The 16,256-nt window shown below is 37.1% G+C and overlaps 1 protein-coding gene across 2 annotated transcripts in view; it reads left to right on the forward strand.

The window, feature by feature from the left end:
- Positions 1-16,256, forward strand: part of SPATA16 (spermatogenesis associated 16) — a 237,335-nt gene that overhangs the window by 14,805 nt on the left and 206,274 nt on the right. For both annotated transcript variants that reach the window (XM_032258285.1, XM_032258286.1), the window contains exon 2: positions 5,738-6,364. In XM_032258285.1, the coding sequence (XP_032114176.1) occupies positions 5,753-6,364 (612 nt within the window). In that variant the 5' untranslated portion in view covers positions 5,738-5,752. The remainder of the gene's footprint in view (positions 1-5,737; positions 6,365-16,256) is intronic.

The raw sequence follows: 16,256 nt of genomic DNA on the forward strand, positions 1-16,256 counted from the left end.
TTTAAGTTGTTTAACTCTTGGTTTCTTCATTATGAAAATATGGCTAAAAATATTTATGCAAAAGAGTTGCTGTGAGAAACAAATGGATTAACCCAGTGAGATCACTTCACAAACTGAAAGTACTATGGGTTGTTGTCGTTATGGATATAACACTGGATGGTCTGTTTTATTTTGTATTTCTTAAAAAACATTGTAAGGCAAATTTCCCTCTCCCTTCTAATAATAGCATACCATTTCTTGAGGGTTCTCGGATAAAAGAGAAGAGCAGCTGCTTGCATGGCGACACTTGTGCTTCTAAAAGGCCTTCCCAAATACCTTGAAACTGCATCAGTCCCATGTTCCTACAGAAGTGTGTCCATTATTGCTACCATTTGCTGTAGTACATAGTGGCTCAGCCACACATTCATTCTGCTAGCAAACGTACGTTGAAGGTTTATGATGTTCCAGACTCTGAAGAAGCTACACATCAATATAGAAACAGGATTGTGATACATTTCTGCCTCTCAGCAGTTCTCAGTCTAGTAAGACAGCATCTCCTCTTTCCATCCTCCACCTCCGCTCCAAGCTATGAGCACTAGAATGCCACATATTCATTCTGATAACTAACGTACGTTGAGGGTTTATGATGTTCCAGACTCTGAAGAAGCTACACATGAATACAGAAACAGGATTGTGATACATTTCTGCCTCTCAGCAGTTCTCAGTCTAGTAGGACAGCATCTCCTCTTTCCATCCTCCACCTCCGCTCCAAGCTATGAGCACTAGAATGCCAAGACCCTGGTCTCGGTCATCTTGAGCTTCCCTCGTATTACCTAGCACAGCACCTTGCTCATAGTTGGTGCTCAATAAATGATTATTGGATTGAAGAAATATTTTGTAGCGTATTTTTTTAAAAATTTAAAAGAACTGGTAGACTAACAAGCAAGGTGTTTTTTTCTCATAATGTCTCTCTGGTTACATTTAACAGCAAGTTAAAATTAGATCTTTTTTTTTTTTTTTTTAAAGAAAGAAAACCATAGCAACTGTGATCTTGAATGTTTCAGAGAGCACATTTTGAAGGATTCTCTTTTGCTGAATTGCCCATGTTTGAGCTGCCTATTTCAATTAAAAATTTAATAAATAATCTGTGGTACTAATAGCCGCGTAAACCACTGATTGAATCTATGATGCAACAGAAACTCCCACACAGAACAGAACGCTTGATGAAATACTTGAAGAAAAAACATAAATGTGTTGAAAATCCACTGAATAAATTTAAAATAGTTACCCACTGGAAATGATTGAACATTAACGTCTCTTTGTTTCTTGTACTTGTATTTATTATTCAACCTTGGAGATTGTTCCAATGTTTCATGTCAATATTTGCTAAAGATTTTTTTAAAGGCCTGTTTCTATGATGAAATCAATTTTACAGTGCTGTCTTCTAAATTAAAGAATAAGTATTTTTACAGAATGTTATCAGCAATTACTTCTTTGATGTACATAATGATTGTCTAATAGTTTTCTCTGAAAGTATTTTTATTGAAGTAATGATTAAACTGTAGCTCGGTGTCTCAGGAACACTGACTAATGTCATGTTAATCAACTTGACTACTAAAAAAAAGTGAAGAGGTTGATAGTTTAAATCTAGTTGGTACATGATTCACTTGAACTATCACAGAAGAAAATGTACTTTACCCACGACCAAATTTAATACAAAAAATAAATCCAGAAAAATTTCTCAGAAACAACTTTTTCAAAGTTACAGTCCATATTTTTTTAAGAAGATCCAATTCTGCTTCTCTTAAATAAGAATGTGTAAATTAGCTGTTGATTCACAGCATTCAGATTGATCAACATCTATTGAATGGCTGCTCCATACAAAGCACTGAACTAATGTCAAGAAGAATAAAGTGTATTTCTGCTTTTATGGCGGATTGGAAAAAATAAGTCATTCAGGAATAAGTGCGACATAAAAAATGAAAAATAAGTGCTATAAATGCCATTGGCATTATTCTGAGGAGGTAAAAATGGATAACTGCTGGGTAGGTTTGGACGGCTGGAATGGGGTGGTAATAGGAAGATGGGGAATTCTTAGCTGACAGACTGAAAATGAACATTTTTGGAATTAACAAGATGTTCAGCTTGACTTCAGGGTAGTTTATAGGAGGAATGCTAAATAAGGCTGAAAACACACACTGAGCTAGGTGGCAAAAGGCCTCAAATTCCAGATGATTTAAATAGAGTTTTATAATTTTTGAAGAAGCCATAAGCGGCAGTTCCATAACTCTTCTGCATATGTGTGACAATTTTTATTTAAAAAAAATAAGCAACAGGCCATACAGCTGCAATAAAGTCATCTGATTTTCAACCAGCACTGAAAAGTAATGGTTGGGTTTGGCCACGCTTTTTCAGCCTGTGTTTTTACGACACTTTTAGACATTCAGGTGTTTATTCTGAATTTGGGAAGGAACCTGAATTAGTTTCTTCCATTTACTGGGAATAATTGATCTTTCAGATATCTGAAAGCTAAACATTCGCTTACGTATTTATTCCCTCTGAGTGCTCCCTAGACACCCTATATGCTTTTTCCTCCTCTGTTATTTTTTCTTGTGTAGAACTGCACTGAAGACAAAAATGATGATTTCTATAGAGCAGTTTAAAGACTAATGCAGAAGTACTCGGAATTCTATTTCTTAAAAACAATAAAACCTTCCTTCTTGCAGAAAGAAAAAGGCTCTGGGTGAGGGACATCCCAGAGGAGAACTGGGGTGGGAGGAGTTTGGGGGAAAACATGCAGAGGAAAGGAGCACAGGAGGGAGGAAAATGGAGAGAGGGAGGCAGAGAGAGATGATTATTCTCTAGAAGAAATGTCTATGAGGATAACTTTATGCATTTATATGTGTTCAAGAGATGGGAAATAAATACAGCAGAGATAGGTAACGCTGCTGTAGATGCTAAAAATGTTTCTAATGCCAACCAACTACAGATATTCTGGTACATTTTAGCTTCTGGTGCTTGAAGTAGGGAAGAGTTTGCTAAGATAAGATACCTGGGAGGTATCATGAAAATGTTGGAACAGCTCACAAACCAGTGTTTTCTGTTGATATTTTTAACAGCCTATTGTAGAAATGAAAATGAACCAGAAACCCTTAAAACCAGGTATTTTGAGCTTTAAACAAGTTTCAAGAGCTGTATCTCTGCTACCAAAAGAAACTTAACGGTATAGATGCATACCTGGAGCGTGCGTTCAACAGAGATCTTAACTGAAGGACTGAAGTTCATTTTTACTCAATCTAAAGCATATGTAGACATGGCACAAGAGCCAACACAAGATAAAAGTGATGGCCAGGACCGTTTTCCCCTTGCCACTCTGAGTAGCCACATTAGCAGTGCAAAAGATGTTGAATGCCGGCAATGTTTCTAACAGAGGAAAAGGAAACAGGGTCTTGCCCAAAGTGAATCTGTTGATGGGGCCTGTGATTCACAGTCATGTTGATCTTCAATACTAAACATGACAAAGATCGGTAAAAATTTCAAACTTTTAGATGTTTTATCCTATAGAAACACAACTCTACTGTGTCATTATGAATCATTGGGGAAATATTCTAGAACTTAGCTTTTACAAATTAATATACAAGATAGCTATTATTAGAATTATTGGAATTCAGTCATTCTTATGAGATAGCATATACTGTCACAGTAGATCCTTTGATATGTCCATGTGTAACCTTAAATCTTTTCTGATGATGTGTATGTCCAATGGTACAGAGGGGGAAAGTACTTCAAAGGTTAGAGCCATAGGAATAGTTTTGGTTCCTCCCTTACTTAAAAATCTGGCTGGGCCCAGTGGCTCACACCTGTAATCCCAGCACTTTGGGAGGCCCAGGCAGGCGGATCACAAGGTCAGGAGTTCAAGACCAGCCTGGTCAACATGGTGAAACCCTGTCTCTACTAAAAATACAAAAAAATTAGCCAGGCGTGGTGGCAGACGTCTGTAACTCCAGCTATTCGGGAGGCTGAGACAGGTGAATCGCTTGAACCCAGGAGGTAGAGGTTGCAGTGAGCCAAGAGGGCACCACTGCACTCCAGCCTGGTGACAGAGAGAGATTCTGTGTCAAAACAAACAAACAAACAAAAAATCTATGGGTCACAGTTCAGGATATTTTTTTGTTTGTTTGTTTTACTTTAAGTTCTGAGATACATGTGCAGAGCGTGCAGGTTTGTGACATAGGTATACATGTGCCATGGCGGTTTGCTGCTGTTGTCAACTCGTCCTCCAGGTTTTAAGCCCTGCATGCTTTAGGTATTTGTCTTAATGCTTTCCCTCCCCTTTCCCTCACCCATCCCCAAGAGGCCCTGGTAGGTGATGTTCCCTTCCCTGTGTTCATGTGTTCTCATTATTCAACTGCCTCTCACAAGTAAGAACATGTGGTGTTTGGTTTTAGGGTCTTCTTTGGGCAAACTACTGTCTTCCAAACAAACAAACGAAAATAATGAGCAACATTAATAAACTTTGAAAAGTGACTCAAGATTTTTATCTTTAGTCAGACACTGACCTTGAAGATGAAAGGAAGCACAAATGTTAGCTTTTATCTCATTGTTATCTAATTATATGCAGCCCTTCTTTCTTGCTATTTCCTCCTATCTTTGTGGTCCGATCCAAGTCTATTAGCTATATAAAGAATATTATGTTATAGGGGAAGTATCCCAGGCTAGGGGTTAGCAAGGGGAAGTCCCAGGAAGGTAATAGCAATCTGAATGGGTAGGTTTTGCTAATGACCAACTAATATGACCTTGGATAAGCAACTTAATCTCTCTAAACCTCAGTTTCTTTGCAAAATGTGGTACCTATTCCTATTTACTTCACAAAGTTGTTTCCAGAATAGAATGTGATAGGTGAAAAAGAAAGTCCTAAAAGATAGGAACCAACCATACTAAATAATTATTATATCTTAGAACACTTTACAGTTTGAAACAAATCTAGAAGCACATAGCATGCAGAATCCTAGAATCAAAAAGACTGTTAGTTATATATTTTGAGCATTAATGTTTTAGGAAAATACCTTATCTTCATATAATGTACATTGCTGATATCATTACTCTAAATATATTAATACAGTAGACTAAAGATAAATCTACAGCTCACATTTATGTAAGGATGAAGGTCATGTTCTTCTTCTTTAAAGCCTGTTCTAAAAAATAGTTGTCTATAAGCTTTTTAAACTTGAGATTTTCATTAGTAATAAAAGAAACAAATTTAAGAAAGATTGTGCTCACATTTTGGAAGGTTTTCAGAGGAAGCAGCTGTGGTTTCTTTAGACCCCCAAGTCTATTATTCAGGTGAGTAGTGTATTTCATAATGAGTTCTAGACCACCTGCGTTTCTGAGGAAATTAATATTGAGATAGATTTACTTTGACTTTTCTTGTCTCAGTGGCTATGTATACAATTTTCCTATTCAATGAGTTTGGGTACCCCATAAAAGTGTTCATTCGATGTTGTTCAGCTATCGATGATTATTTTTTAAGACAATGTCTAGATGTGCTTACAACAAATTCTTATCTTGGTGAGTTTTGAGACTGACACATACACTCCTCTAGTAAAATAGTCAGTAAACGATGTAAATACAGTTTTACTTTTAAGGCCACAAATACTAATAATGAATAAAATAGTGTTTTAAATGAATTTGACCATAGTGTAAACCACTAGAATTCAAAATAGTGCCTTAATTAGTTTCCTTTTTCTCACTCCTGCAGGAGTTTTGGGCTTCAATGGATGCAAGAAGCAGTAGGAGTTTGGAGAATGCAGTGAAAAGGGTCTATCATGATCAGCTTGTTCCAAAGATAAATACAAGCAAGAAAATGTCCACCTTAGCACACCCGCCTAACATCCTGGAAATGCCACAAGAGATGAAGAAAAACTGTGGAGATACACAGGTAAAAATCACACCTGAAAGAACAAAAATGACAAAGAGCATCAAAGAAAAACAAAGCAATGATTTAGAGAAAGTGGCCTTTAAACGGAAGGCAGAAGGTGAAGAAAAGCCAGCTGGAAAGAAAGAGGCAAAGATAATAGAAGCTGACAATCAGTTAATCACCATGCCTCTGCCGCGCATCCCCTTAAAGAACATAATGGATGTGGAAATGAAGCTGGTCTACGTTGATGAAGAGGGCGTTAGCTATGAGTTTGTAGAGTCCTTCATGTCTACTGGGAGTCAGCCAACATGCCAGACTGCTGAAATAGGAGACCCTTTGAGTGTACCTAATTTCAGCTTTCCACCTCAGATTGACAAATGGCTTCAGGTAGCCTTAAAGGATGCCAGCTCTTGCTATAGACAGAAGAAATACGCCATGGCAGCAGGACAGTTCAGAACAGCACTTGAGGTATGGGATTAAAGAAAATATAGATTGGTGACAGGGAGCTGTGAAATGGAAAATTGCAATTACTTTGAGGGGTTCTGACCAGAGTGTAATAAACAGTGATCATGAGGTGAGGATATTTAGTGATATCAGGATTTTGCAGTTCCCGGTTTACATAAAGCAAATAAGCTATGCCTGCAAATTAATATGCCTGTGTGCTCTTGACGTATAGAAATAACCCCAAAAGCATACCTCATGCTTTTTGCAAAACCTGAAGTGAATGGTGATAGCTTTTTTAAATGCAGTTGGTTTTGTAATTTGGATGTACACCTATAAAAGCCATAAAGTTTTAGTACAATGGTGGTGGGTAGAATATAGATTCTCTAGAAATAGGCAGTTAATGAGTATCTGAATGGTCTGCCTTTCATATGTAGTATCCTCATGATTAAACATAACCATCTTTACTTTTCAGCATGTGCTTATAATTTATACATGATACTTATTACGAACAAAATAACACGATTTTTCTTTCCCATTAAACTTTACCTTCCTCCCCAATCTAGTGATCTTTATGAATAATTATCTTCCTATCTGTAAACAGGTAAATCTGTGAATATCTTGGCATAAAAAGTAGCCCATGGACTGAAATAAACTTCAGAATCACTACTAAAACACAAAATAGGTAGTGGGAAAATTACACTAGCTCCTGACATGCTGGACCTACAGAAGGAACAAAGTGTGTGCACCATTGCCTTGCTAGATTGATAAGTGCGTATTTCATATTTCATTTTACAAAACTATCTCACACAAGACATTTTAATGCATACTACATTTGCCTGCTGGGCACCGGAGATATTTAAAAAGAAATGTATGAGGACATGGTTCCTTTCCTCTAACTATCTGATGAGGAAGACAAACTAGTAAACATTTAAATAAAGATGCCATAAAGGCCGGGCACCTGTAGTCCCGGCACTTTGGGAAGCCAAGGTGAGAGAATTGCCTGAGACCAGAAACTCCGGGCCAGCCTGGGTAACATAGTGAGGTCCTGTCGCTACAAAATGTAAACATTTGCTAGGCGTAGCGGCACCCACCTGCACACCTAGCTATTCAGGAGGCTGAGGTGAAAGGGTCTCTTGAGCCCGGGAAGCAAAGGGTGTAGTGAGCTATAATTACATCACTGCATTCCAGGCTGGGCAACAGAGTAAGACTCTATTTCCAAAAAAAAAAAAAAAAAAAAAAAGATGCCGAAAAGAGTAATTGACCACGAGCGATGAGTGAGCAAGAGTCGAATGTGACATGTTGTGAAAGCGGTGAAGATTTAAAGAGTAAAGTATTATTTTATTGTTACTTGCAGGTTAAAATAACTACAACTACAATGAATTATTAATAGGTGATACCAGACAATGGTTCTTCTGAGTATTTTAAAAGACGCTAAGCACAAAAAGAGACCTGAGTAGATTCAGAAGGAATTAGGTAGCTCACAAATAGATGCATCTGCGAATATTTCTGCTCTCATAAAGGGTCATCTACACAAATAAGGGAAATGTGATGCACTACTTAAATTTCCAAACTATCTAATAAGTGCCGAAAAATCCGTATTATCCACAAACCACCAAAAGAACCCTCTGTTCTTTTGAACAGTCTTTTGAGCTAAGGCCCAGCAGCCTCTGTCTAAGAAAAGGATGCTAATGAAAGACTCTACAAAGAACCCCAGGCAGTTCTACCAGGGCCATCTTAAGCTGAAATTTATTTTCCTGGCACAGGGAGGGTTAAAGGTATAATTTTATAGTTAAAGAAAATAATCATTTTGGTGTGAAAAAAGAAGAGCATCTTTTCTTAGCTACTGTAAAAACTTCAAATTAAGTCTAGGTAAAAGCAAAAGATAATTGCATTAACTGAAAAAAAAAAATACCCAGTTTTCCATAAAACAGTGTTCAAAATTATAAAATTTCAATCAGATTTTGTTGATCCTAAAATTAATCCTCACGCCTGTAATCCCAGCACTGTGGGAGCCCAAGGTGGGCGGATCACGAGGTCAAGAGATCGAGACCATCCTGGCCAACATGGTGGAACACCCGGTCTCTACTAAAAATGCAAAAAAAAAAAAAACAGCCGGGTGTGGTGGCGCATGCCTGTGGTCCCAGCTACTCGGGAGGCTGAGGCGGAAGAATTGCTTGAACCCAGGAGGCAGAGGTTGCAGTGAGCCGAGATCTGCCACTGAACTCCAGCCTGGCAACAGAGCAAGACTCAGTCTCAAATATATATATATATATATATATATATATATATATATAATATTGTACTGAATAATGCTTGTGTTTATATAATATTGTACTGAATAATGCTTGTGTTTCTCTCTCGCTCCTTCCCCGCTCCCTCTTTCTTTCTCTCTCTTATTCTCCTTCTCTCTCCCAGGGTTTTTAGGACAGTTTTGGTTGCTGACACTAATTACTGATAATTAGCAAAAATAATTATTTGGAAACCAAAACTTAACTTAGACGTCTGGCCTAGCTTCTGTCTAATTATCTAGGGAATTAACTTTGAAATCTTAGCCAAAATGTCTATTAATAAAACAAAGGTACTGGAAATAGAAAAGATTTGTAGCCTTTTTAGTCTTTCCTTTTTTGAATTTAGCTTCTAAACTTAACTTTATTAATTCTGAGTGTTCTCAGGGATCATTTAAGGCATCTCTCCCTTTTCCTTAAGTCCTAATGTGGCTTTTGAATGAGATAGGATGGGCGACAGAGGCCAAAGGCATAATGATAATGATCACCCTTGATAGATGCAGCAGGAAGTATTTGAGCGTGTATGCATTAGGGTTGGGTTTGGCTGCAAAATAACAGTGTCTGAAGGAAGGTGGAAGTTTATTTCTCTCATACGTACATGTTGGTAGTCAGGGCTGATATGGAATAAGGATCAGGATGCCAGGTTTTATTTTGTTTCCTAAGAAGTGGCTTTGACTTCATGATCCAAGATGACTGTTCCTGCTGGTGTCATCAAATAGGCAATCTAGCCAGCCAAAAATGAAAAAAAGGAAAGAGAGGCACACAGTGTCTCCATGAGCACATTTCACAGAAGTTGCACCCAACGTTTTCATTTTTTTCGCCATTAACCAGAATTGATTCCTGTGGCCGCACGTACCCGCAAGGGAGGCTAAGAAATACAGTCTTTATTCCAGATGGCTAAAATATTCAGAAGCTCTATTACTGAGAAAGAAGAAGAAAATAGGTACCGAAGGATAAGTAACTTCTCTCCCATAGAAGCCTTGTTATTTGGGAGGTGTTGTGAGACTTTTTTCTTTTTTTGAGATGGAGACTTGCTCTGTCACGCAGACTGGAGTTCAGTGGCATGATCTGGGCTCACTGCAACCTCCGTCTTCTGGGTTCAAGCAATTCTCCTGCCTCAGCCTCCTGAGTAGCTGGGATTACTGGAGTCCACCATAACACCCGGCTAATTTTTGTATTTTTAGTTGAGATAGCGTATTGTCATGTTGACCAGGCTGGTCTTGAACTCCTGACCTCAGGCAATGCAACTGCCTCGGCCTCCCAAAGTGCTGGGATTACAGGCATGAGCCACCGCGCCCAGCCGAGACATTTGAAACGGTCGCTAAATATGTGGTACAAAGTCAGCTGTAAGGGCGTGTGGAGGACTGGTTGTGGTTAAAGGTGAGGCCACAAAAAAGAAACAGAAAAGTAAGAACTGAGCAAAGGCCCGGGAGGCGTTTAAATATTTATTAAGTGACATAATAATTTCCAATGCATCTAATAAATCCATTAGGAATATTCTGTTTATGTGTTAGTTTCCTTTGTGCTCTTGACAAAGTACTAACTCCTTTTGCTTTCATAACATAGTCACTAACTAGATAGGTAAATTTATGATAACATTTTATAATGATTAAGATCGAACGGTACGCAATGATTCAGAAGACAACAGTTTAACTTCCAAAACCCTGTCAACTTTAGTCTTTTAGGATTTTGTAACATAGCAGGTGTTTATGTAAACATGCTCAATGAAATAACTTATTTTTGCATGCTTTCTTTTTACTGTATAAAGGTGAACCTGTTACATGGGTAAGATTGGTCCTTAGCTCTATGACCACCTCATCAATCTTTCGCAAGTTTTACTAAAAACGGTCGTCATTTGCTCTTATGTTTGTATTCACACCAGAAGCTAAACCAGTAGGGCAAAAGGTGTAAGCTGAAGATAAAAACACAAATTCGTATTATTTTATGTGGTCATGCCTAGATACTAGTCCCTGCAATTTTAAAAAGACAGCTATACAAATTTATCCACAACAAAACCAGTAGAGATTCTATTAAAAAATATATGACTGACCTCATAGAGTTGTATTTGCATATTATGCAACACATACTACTATGTTACAGATTGCTTGGCTGTCAACAAAATGTAGGAAAAGAGTAATAAATTAGGAAAACATAAAGGACAGAGGATGTAGCAATCATATTTTTTGTCACATATAGGAATAACGCTCAAAGAAATTATCAAAGGTTTTTCTAACTCTGTGGCATGCAACTTACACAATACTATTATTTCAACCTTAATCATAGGATCCTAATAATTATGAGGCTTCCATCTTCTGAATTAGAACAAATCTATGTGTATCCTTCAAGATTCACAGCTTCAAACAATCGCACTAAATCCATCAAAGAAGACAGAACAAGGCCCATTCATTATCAACCAGAACTTTCAATTCTTCCGATTTTATCATGCAGGGACCCCTTGAGGTGCTAATCTTTTTTTAATATCATGGCTCTTCAGTCACTGATCTGTGAAGCTAAAGTAATAACTCACGTTTATGGAGCTCTTTGTGTGTGTCAGGTACTATATTTTACATTCTGGGAATATTTACATTCATTATTCCGTTTTATTCTCAAAACAAGCCAATGAGATAACACTGCGATTATTGTTGTGTTACCAACAAGAAAACCCCGGGTGGACAGGTCGAGCCACTTGCTCAAGGGTCAAAGCTAGAAGTGGAGGAGTGAGGATCCGGGTGTCTGGTTTCAGGGCTCCCAGTATGCCTCTGCTACTCTACGTGTGCGTTGGTTGGAAATTCAGAATTCCAGACCTTGCCAGACCTGCAGAATCAGAATCTGCATTTTAACAAATCCCAGATGGTCCCTGTGCACGTCGCAGTGTGAGGAGCACCACTCTCTGATATGCCTACACAGAACAGATTCGCCCTCCAATTCACACTTCGTAGCTTGGTCCCTACATTTTATAATTTAAAATGTTGTATGTCCAACATTGATTTTATAGGAAAGAATTTCCTTTTAAGCAGGTGTTTCTGTAACAATAGTTCAGAATTTTTGCATTTCAAGGATCCATTTAAAAAATGTTTTAAGTGTGTGTAGGGGGAGAGTGGGTTGACATTGCATTTGTATTGTGCAGGAACATTACAGAAATTACCATCTATTACCACCATTGAATCATAAAATATGGAGCAGTTTTACACATAAAAGTTACAAAGGAAGATAAAAAGAAACAGAAAGGTCATACTCTCAGAATGAAGGATATTTAAAAAATAGTCATATTTTAATTTTCTGAAAAGCTATGTTGTCTTTATTTTTTATTTTCCTTTGGATCTGTGAAATATTGGTCTGAGAACCAGCTTTCGGAAATCACTGTTCTAGAACACATCCCCTTTAGGGTAAATGTTAGGTATCCAGCATGATTGAACCCACACCAGGGCCTTCTTATGAGATTACTTCCAAGATAATGGAATTTGGTATAAGGCAGGTCCATTTGGGAGTCCATTCAAGGGGGTTTATTTAATGAAGTAGAAAAGATATCTCATTATAGGGCAGCCTCACCTATAATTACACTGCTGAGAATAACTCTGTAGCAACTCTCTAGGGCACAAAAATGTTGTAGATATCTCAGAAAGCTTAATTTAAATAAATTCTAGCACAGGTATTTCTTTGGTGCAACATAACCAGAAATTTGGGGATTCCCCAAATTCTCTGAGTACCTGAGCTGTCTTATTACACATCTGTGGATTTGCATGTGAATTCAGTTTGCCTTTCTTAAACTCCTGCTGGGTTCCATGCATTTTTATTCATACAGTCATTGCCATAACTCTCTCTAAGATAGATATTATCATCCCCATTTTACAGATAAACTGATGCTGTAAAAAATTACACAGCTTACTTAAAGTGCCACGGCCAGTCCGTGGCAGAGCTGAGATGGAATTCAGGTCCACTGATTTTATATCTGGACTTCTTTATATTACTGCTTTTCATACTGTAATGCGCATAAAAATTATATAGTAATCTTGTTAAAAATGCAGATTCAGATGCATTATGTTTGTAGTGGGACACCAGATGCCTCATTTCAGGTAAATTCCCAAATGATGTTCATAATGCTGGTCCGGGGACAACTCTGAGAAGGATTTATGCCAAACCACCATAGGTTCTCAAGTGACTGTCATTGCCTCTCTAGGAAATTAGCAGTAAGAACTAGCTCACATAGTCCTAATAAGTGGCTGCAGGGGTCCAGAGCTGTGGTGGACAGGGCACTGAATTTAGAATCAGATTATCTGTGTTTGATGCTGCATTGATGCTATGACTTTGAGCAACTTTCTTAGCACCTTAGAATGCCATTAAGTGTAAATGATCCATGATAACGTACTTTCACATAGAATATCAAGAACCCTTTATTGAAAATCATAATGAAATCTAAATTCATGTACAAGTTGTCACTGTTCTTCTCAAGTGCCTCATTTCCCTGTATGGGATGTGTTTAATTTAAAGTTTTAACATTCCAAAGGATTTTTCCCAGCTATGCGTTTACCAACATTTTTTAACATCCACAGCCCAAAGCCTTTATCATTAACAATTCTAGTCTTCTTTTAATTATATTTAAAATTTATCCAAAGCAAAGGACGAAGTAATGCATCATTTGCCACTTTATTTTTCCTTGAGAAACAGTGATCTAAACCAAACACTATTTTGATCCGTTAACTCTTGCACAAATACAAGCCTTCACCTCAATGAACGCATTGTTGTTCTAGAGATGGCCCACTGTTTCCTAGTTGTCAAGTGTTAACTGACTGTGAATTCTGCATGTTCAGCATTAGACATTTCAGATTTTAACTTGATTGGTGTCATCTTTGTTCCATACAGGGACACCATAACTAATAAGTATTTAATGATTAAAAAATTTCAAAAATGTTAACAAATTTACGTGGTAGGAAAATATGAAATACATTTCCCCTTTAACGTAAATAAATAAGAGAATTATTATTACATACATTTTTAACATTAATGAGTTTAATGATACCTTCTAACAATAAAACACTGATTAAATAATACAAATATCTAGAAAATTAGAATTTGCCATTATAAGAAAAAAGTATGTTAATACCATTTGCATTTACCAGCCATTTCAACCTGGCATAATGCAAATATAAATAAAATACGGTTTCTGCCCTCAAGGAGCCAAAGTGTAGAGACAAGGAATCAGGTCTTGCTTACCTGAATTCCAAGACTTCCATTTACATTTTAGGGTTATGGATTTTTCTTTTTAGTTTAGTGTGTTATTGTTTATATTTTAAAAGATTTTTTTCTGAAATGTGACCTTTAAATGGACATTTAGAGTTATCCAACATCTTTTAGTGTAATTTATTTACCTTCAGTGGTTCTCGTCCCAACCCCAGTGGAACGAAAAAAAACGAATTAGAAGATTTAAGATACATAGAGGAGAGTTGATTATTGGTTAAAGGAACAAAATATTTTTCAGGCACAGTATTATTAAAAAGGGATGAGTAATAGGAGACAAATCTGAGGCAATTCCTCAATTGGAAGGGCCACTGTTCCTTAATATCGAGGCTTTTTATCCAGATAGTCCTGGCTGTGAGGCCCACCTATCCTCTGACTCAACTGACTCGTGCTAAGCCCCCCTCCCTTTCCCACACAAAAGCAGCCATTGACACAGCAGGGGAAGAGCCACAATTCCTATTTGTATGCAGCACCCATAACATGGTAGAAGTTGTGGAGAGGGATTTGGAGAGAATCCAAAGGAAAGGAAGAGTGGAAGAGGGGGCCAAATGAGGGCCCGAGGTAAGCATTGACTATCTCACGGGAGAACAGAGCTTCTCCATTACTTAGATAGCAGCAGAGTATGGAAGTGGGGAATGGGTAGGAGAATTTTCAATAAATAAGCCTATACTATAATTCACATCACTTTACAAATGCAAAGAGAATCACATTCTGTATAAAAAGATCATGAACCTCATAGGTTCTTCATAAAGTCGTGTGCAGCTCAACAACAGGGATCCATTTCGAGAAATGTGTCATTAGGTGATTTTGCCGTCGTGCAATCATAATAGACTGCACTTACACTACCCTAGATGGCATAGTCAACTACACACTAGGCTATATGGTAGAGCCTGCTGCTTCTTGGCAGAAACCTGTATGGCATGTTATTGTATTGAGTGCTTTAGGCAATTGTAACACAATAGTATTTGTGTATCTAAACATAGAAAATATATAGTGAAAATATGGTATGAAAAATAAAAAATGGCACACCTGTGTAGGGCTGCTTCATTATAATCTTATGGGGTTACTGTCATATGTATGGTCTGTCATTGACCAAAACATTGTTACACAGCACATGACTGTATAATTACAATCATCTGGGGAGCTATTAAATACACACAGATGCCCAAATCCACAGAGAGTCTAATACAATTATCTGGGGTCCAGACAATGATCATGCCTGGCGCATTGGTATTTTTAAGATCCCAGGTTGATTTAGGCGCAGCTTAACACTGAGAACCACTAGCATTGAAAATATTCATCACTTCCTTCCCTTTTAAAATCACAATAAGTTTTAATCCGCGTGTGACTTTTAAAAGGTAATTAAGAGAAGTAATAAACACACAAAGCTATTTAAAAATATTACAGAAAAATGTAAATTATTGTGAAAATTTACTTTGAAAATTTATACTGAAAATAATCTCATATTCATTTTGAAAGCAAATTAACCTCATGACTACTTTTCTATTAATACTAAAAAACAGACTGATAACTGATCTTGGGCCAGTGGTTCAGAAACTTTAAATTCATCTCATAAGTGAAGACTTCACAAAAAAATGAACAATTAATCCATAGGAAACTGAGAAAGATCTTTTTCATCAGTAGGATTATTTCCATAGTTTACAGTTTACAAACATTTATTTGATTTAAATGACAGTAAATGTTAATGAAAATTTTAAATACAGTTAACTCTGTGATTCTTGTGAATCAAAACCTAACCAATTGTCATGAAGTCTTACACAATCCTAATTAATTTATTATTTTTAATTAATTTGAAGACTGGGGCCAACAACCAGAAAAATTTAAGTCAGATGATTCTGACTTAAGTATTGGATCATGTTGCTAAACGTTTCTTCCACTCTCCACTGTCTATAACTTTCCAAATGCATTACAAGTCTACTGAAACCAAACAGGCTTCAAAACAGCAATTCCCTCTCTTTCCTCTGTCATGCACCCCATTCCAGCCTTCATACACGTACAATGTCATAAACAGACTCTGAAATAGTGAGTAGATGAGATCCACTTTAATGTGTTCACAAAAATGTAAGGCAGCGTAAAGTTGCAATTGCTTTTTCAACTCAGATTATCTAGACAAATATTAAAGGAAAATTTAGTTTCAATTTCTACTTAATTATGTAACTCTTCTTTTGCCTCATTTGACATTCACTAAAATAGAGAAGACTTCTTTTCTGCCTAAGAGATGATTCTGTTTCTATCAGAGAATAGGATGTAGCTACTCAGGGAGTTAAAAAAAAAAAGAGACATGTTTTCATTGCAATTAGCGTGGTTTCCTTGTTTTATAGGAATTGTTGTGAATAACTACAACAATGGATTCATATATACTTGAATGCCACTAC

Source organism: Sapajus apella, unplaced genomic scaffold (genome assembly GCF_009761245.1).
Source record: "Sapajus apella isolate SASKATOON/1434 unplaced genomic scaffold, GSC_monkey_1.0 scaffold101, whole genome shotgun sequence".
NCBI lineage: Eukaryota > Metazoa > Chordata > Mammalia > Primates > Cebidae > Sapajus > Sapajus apella.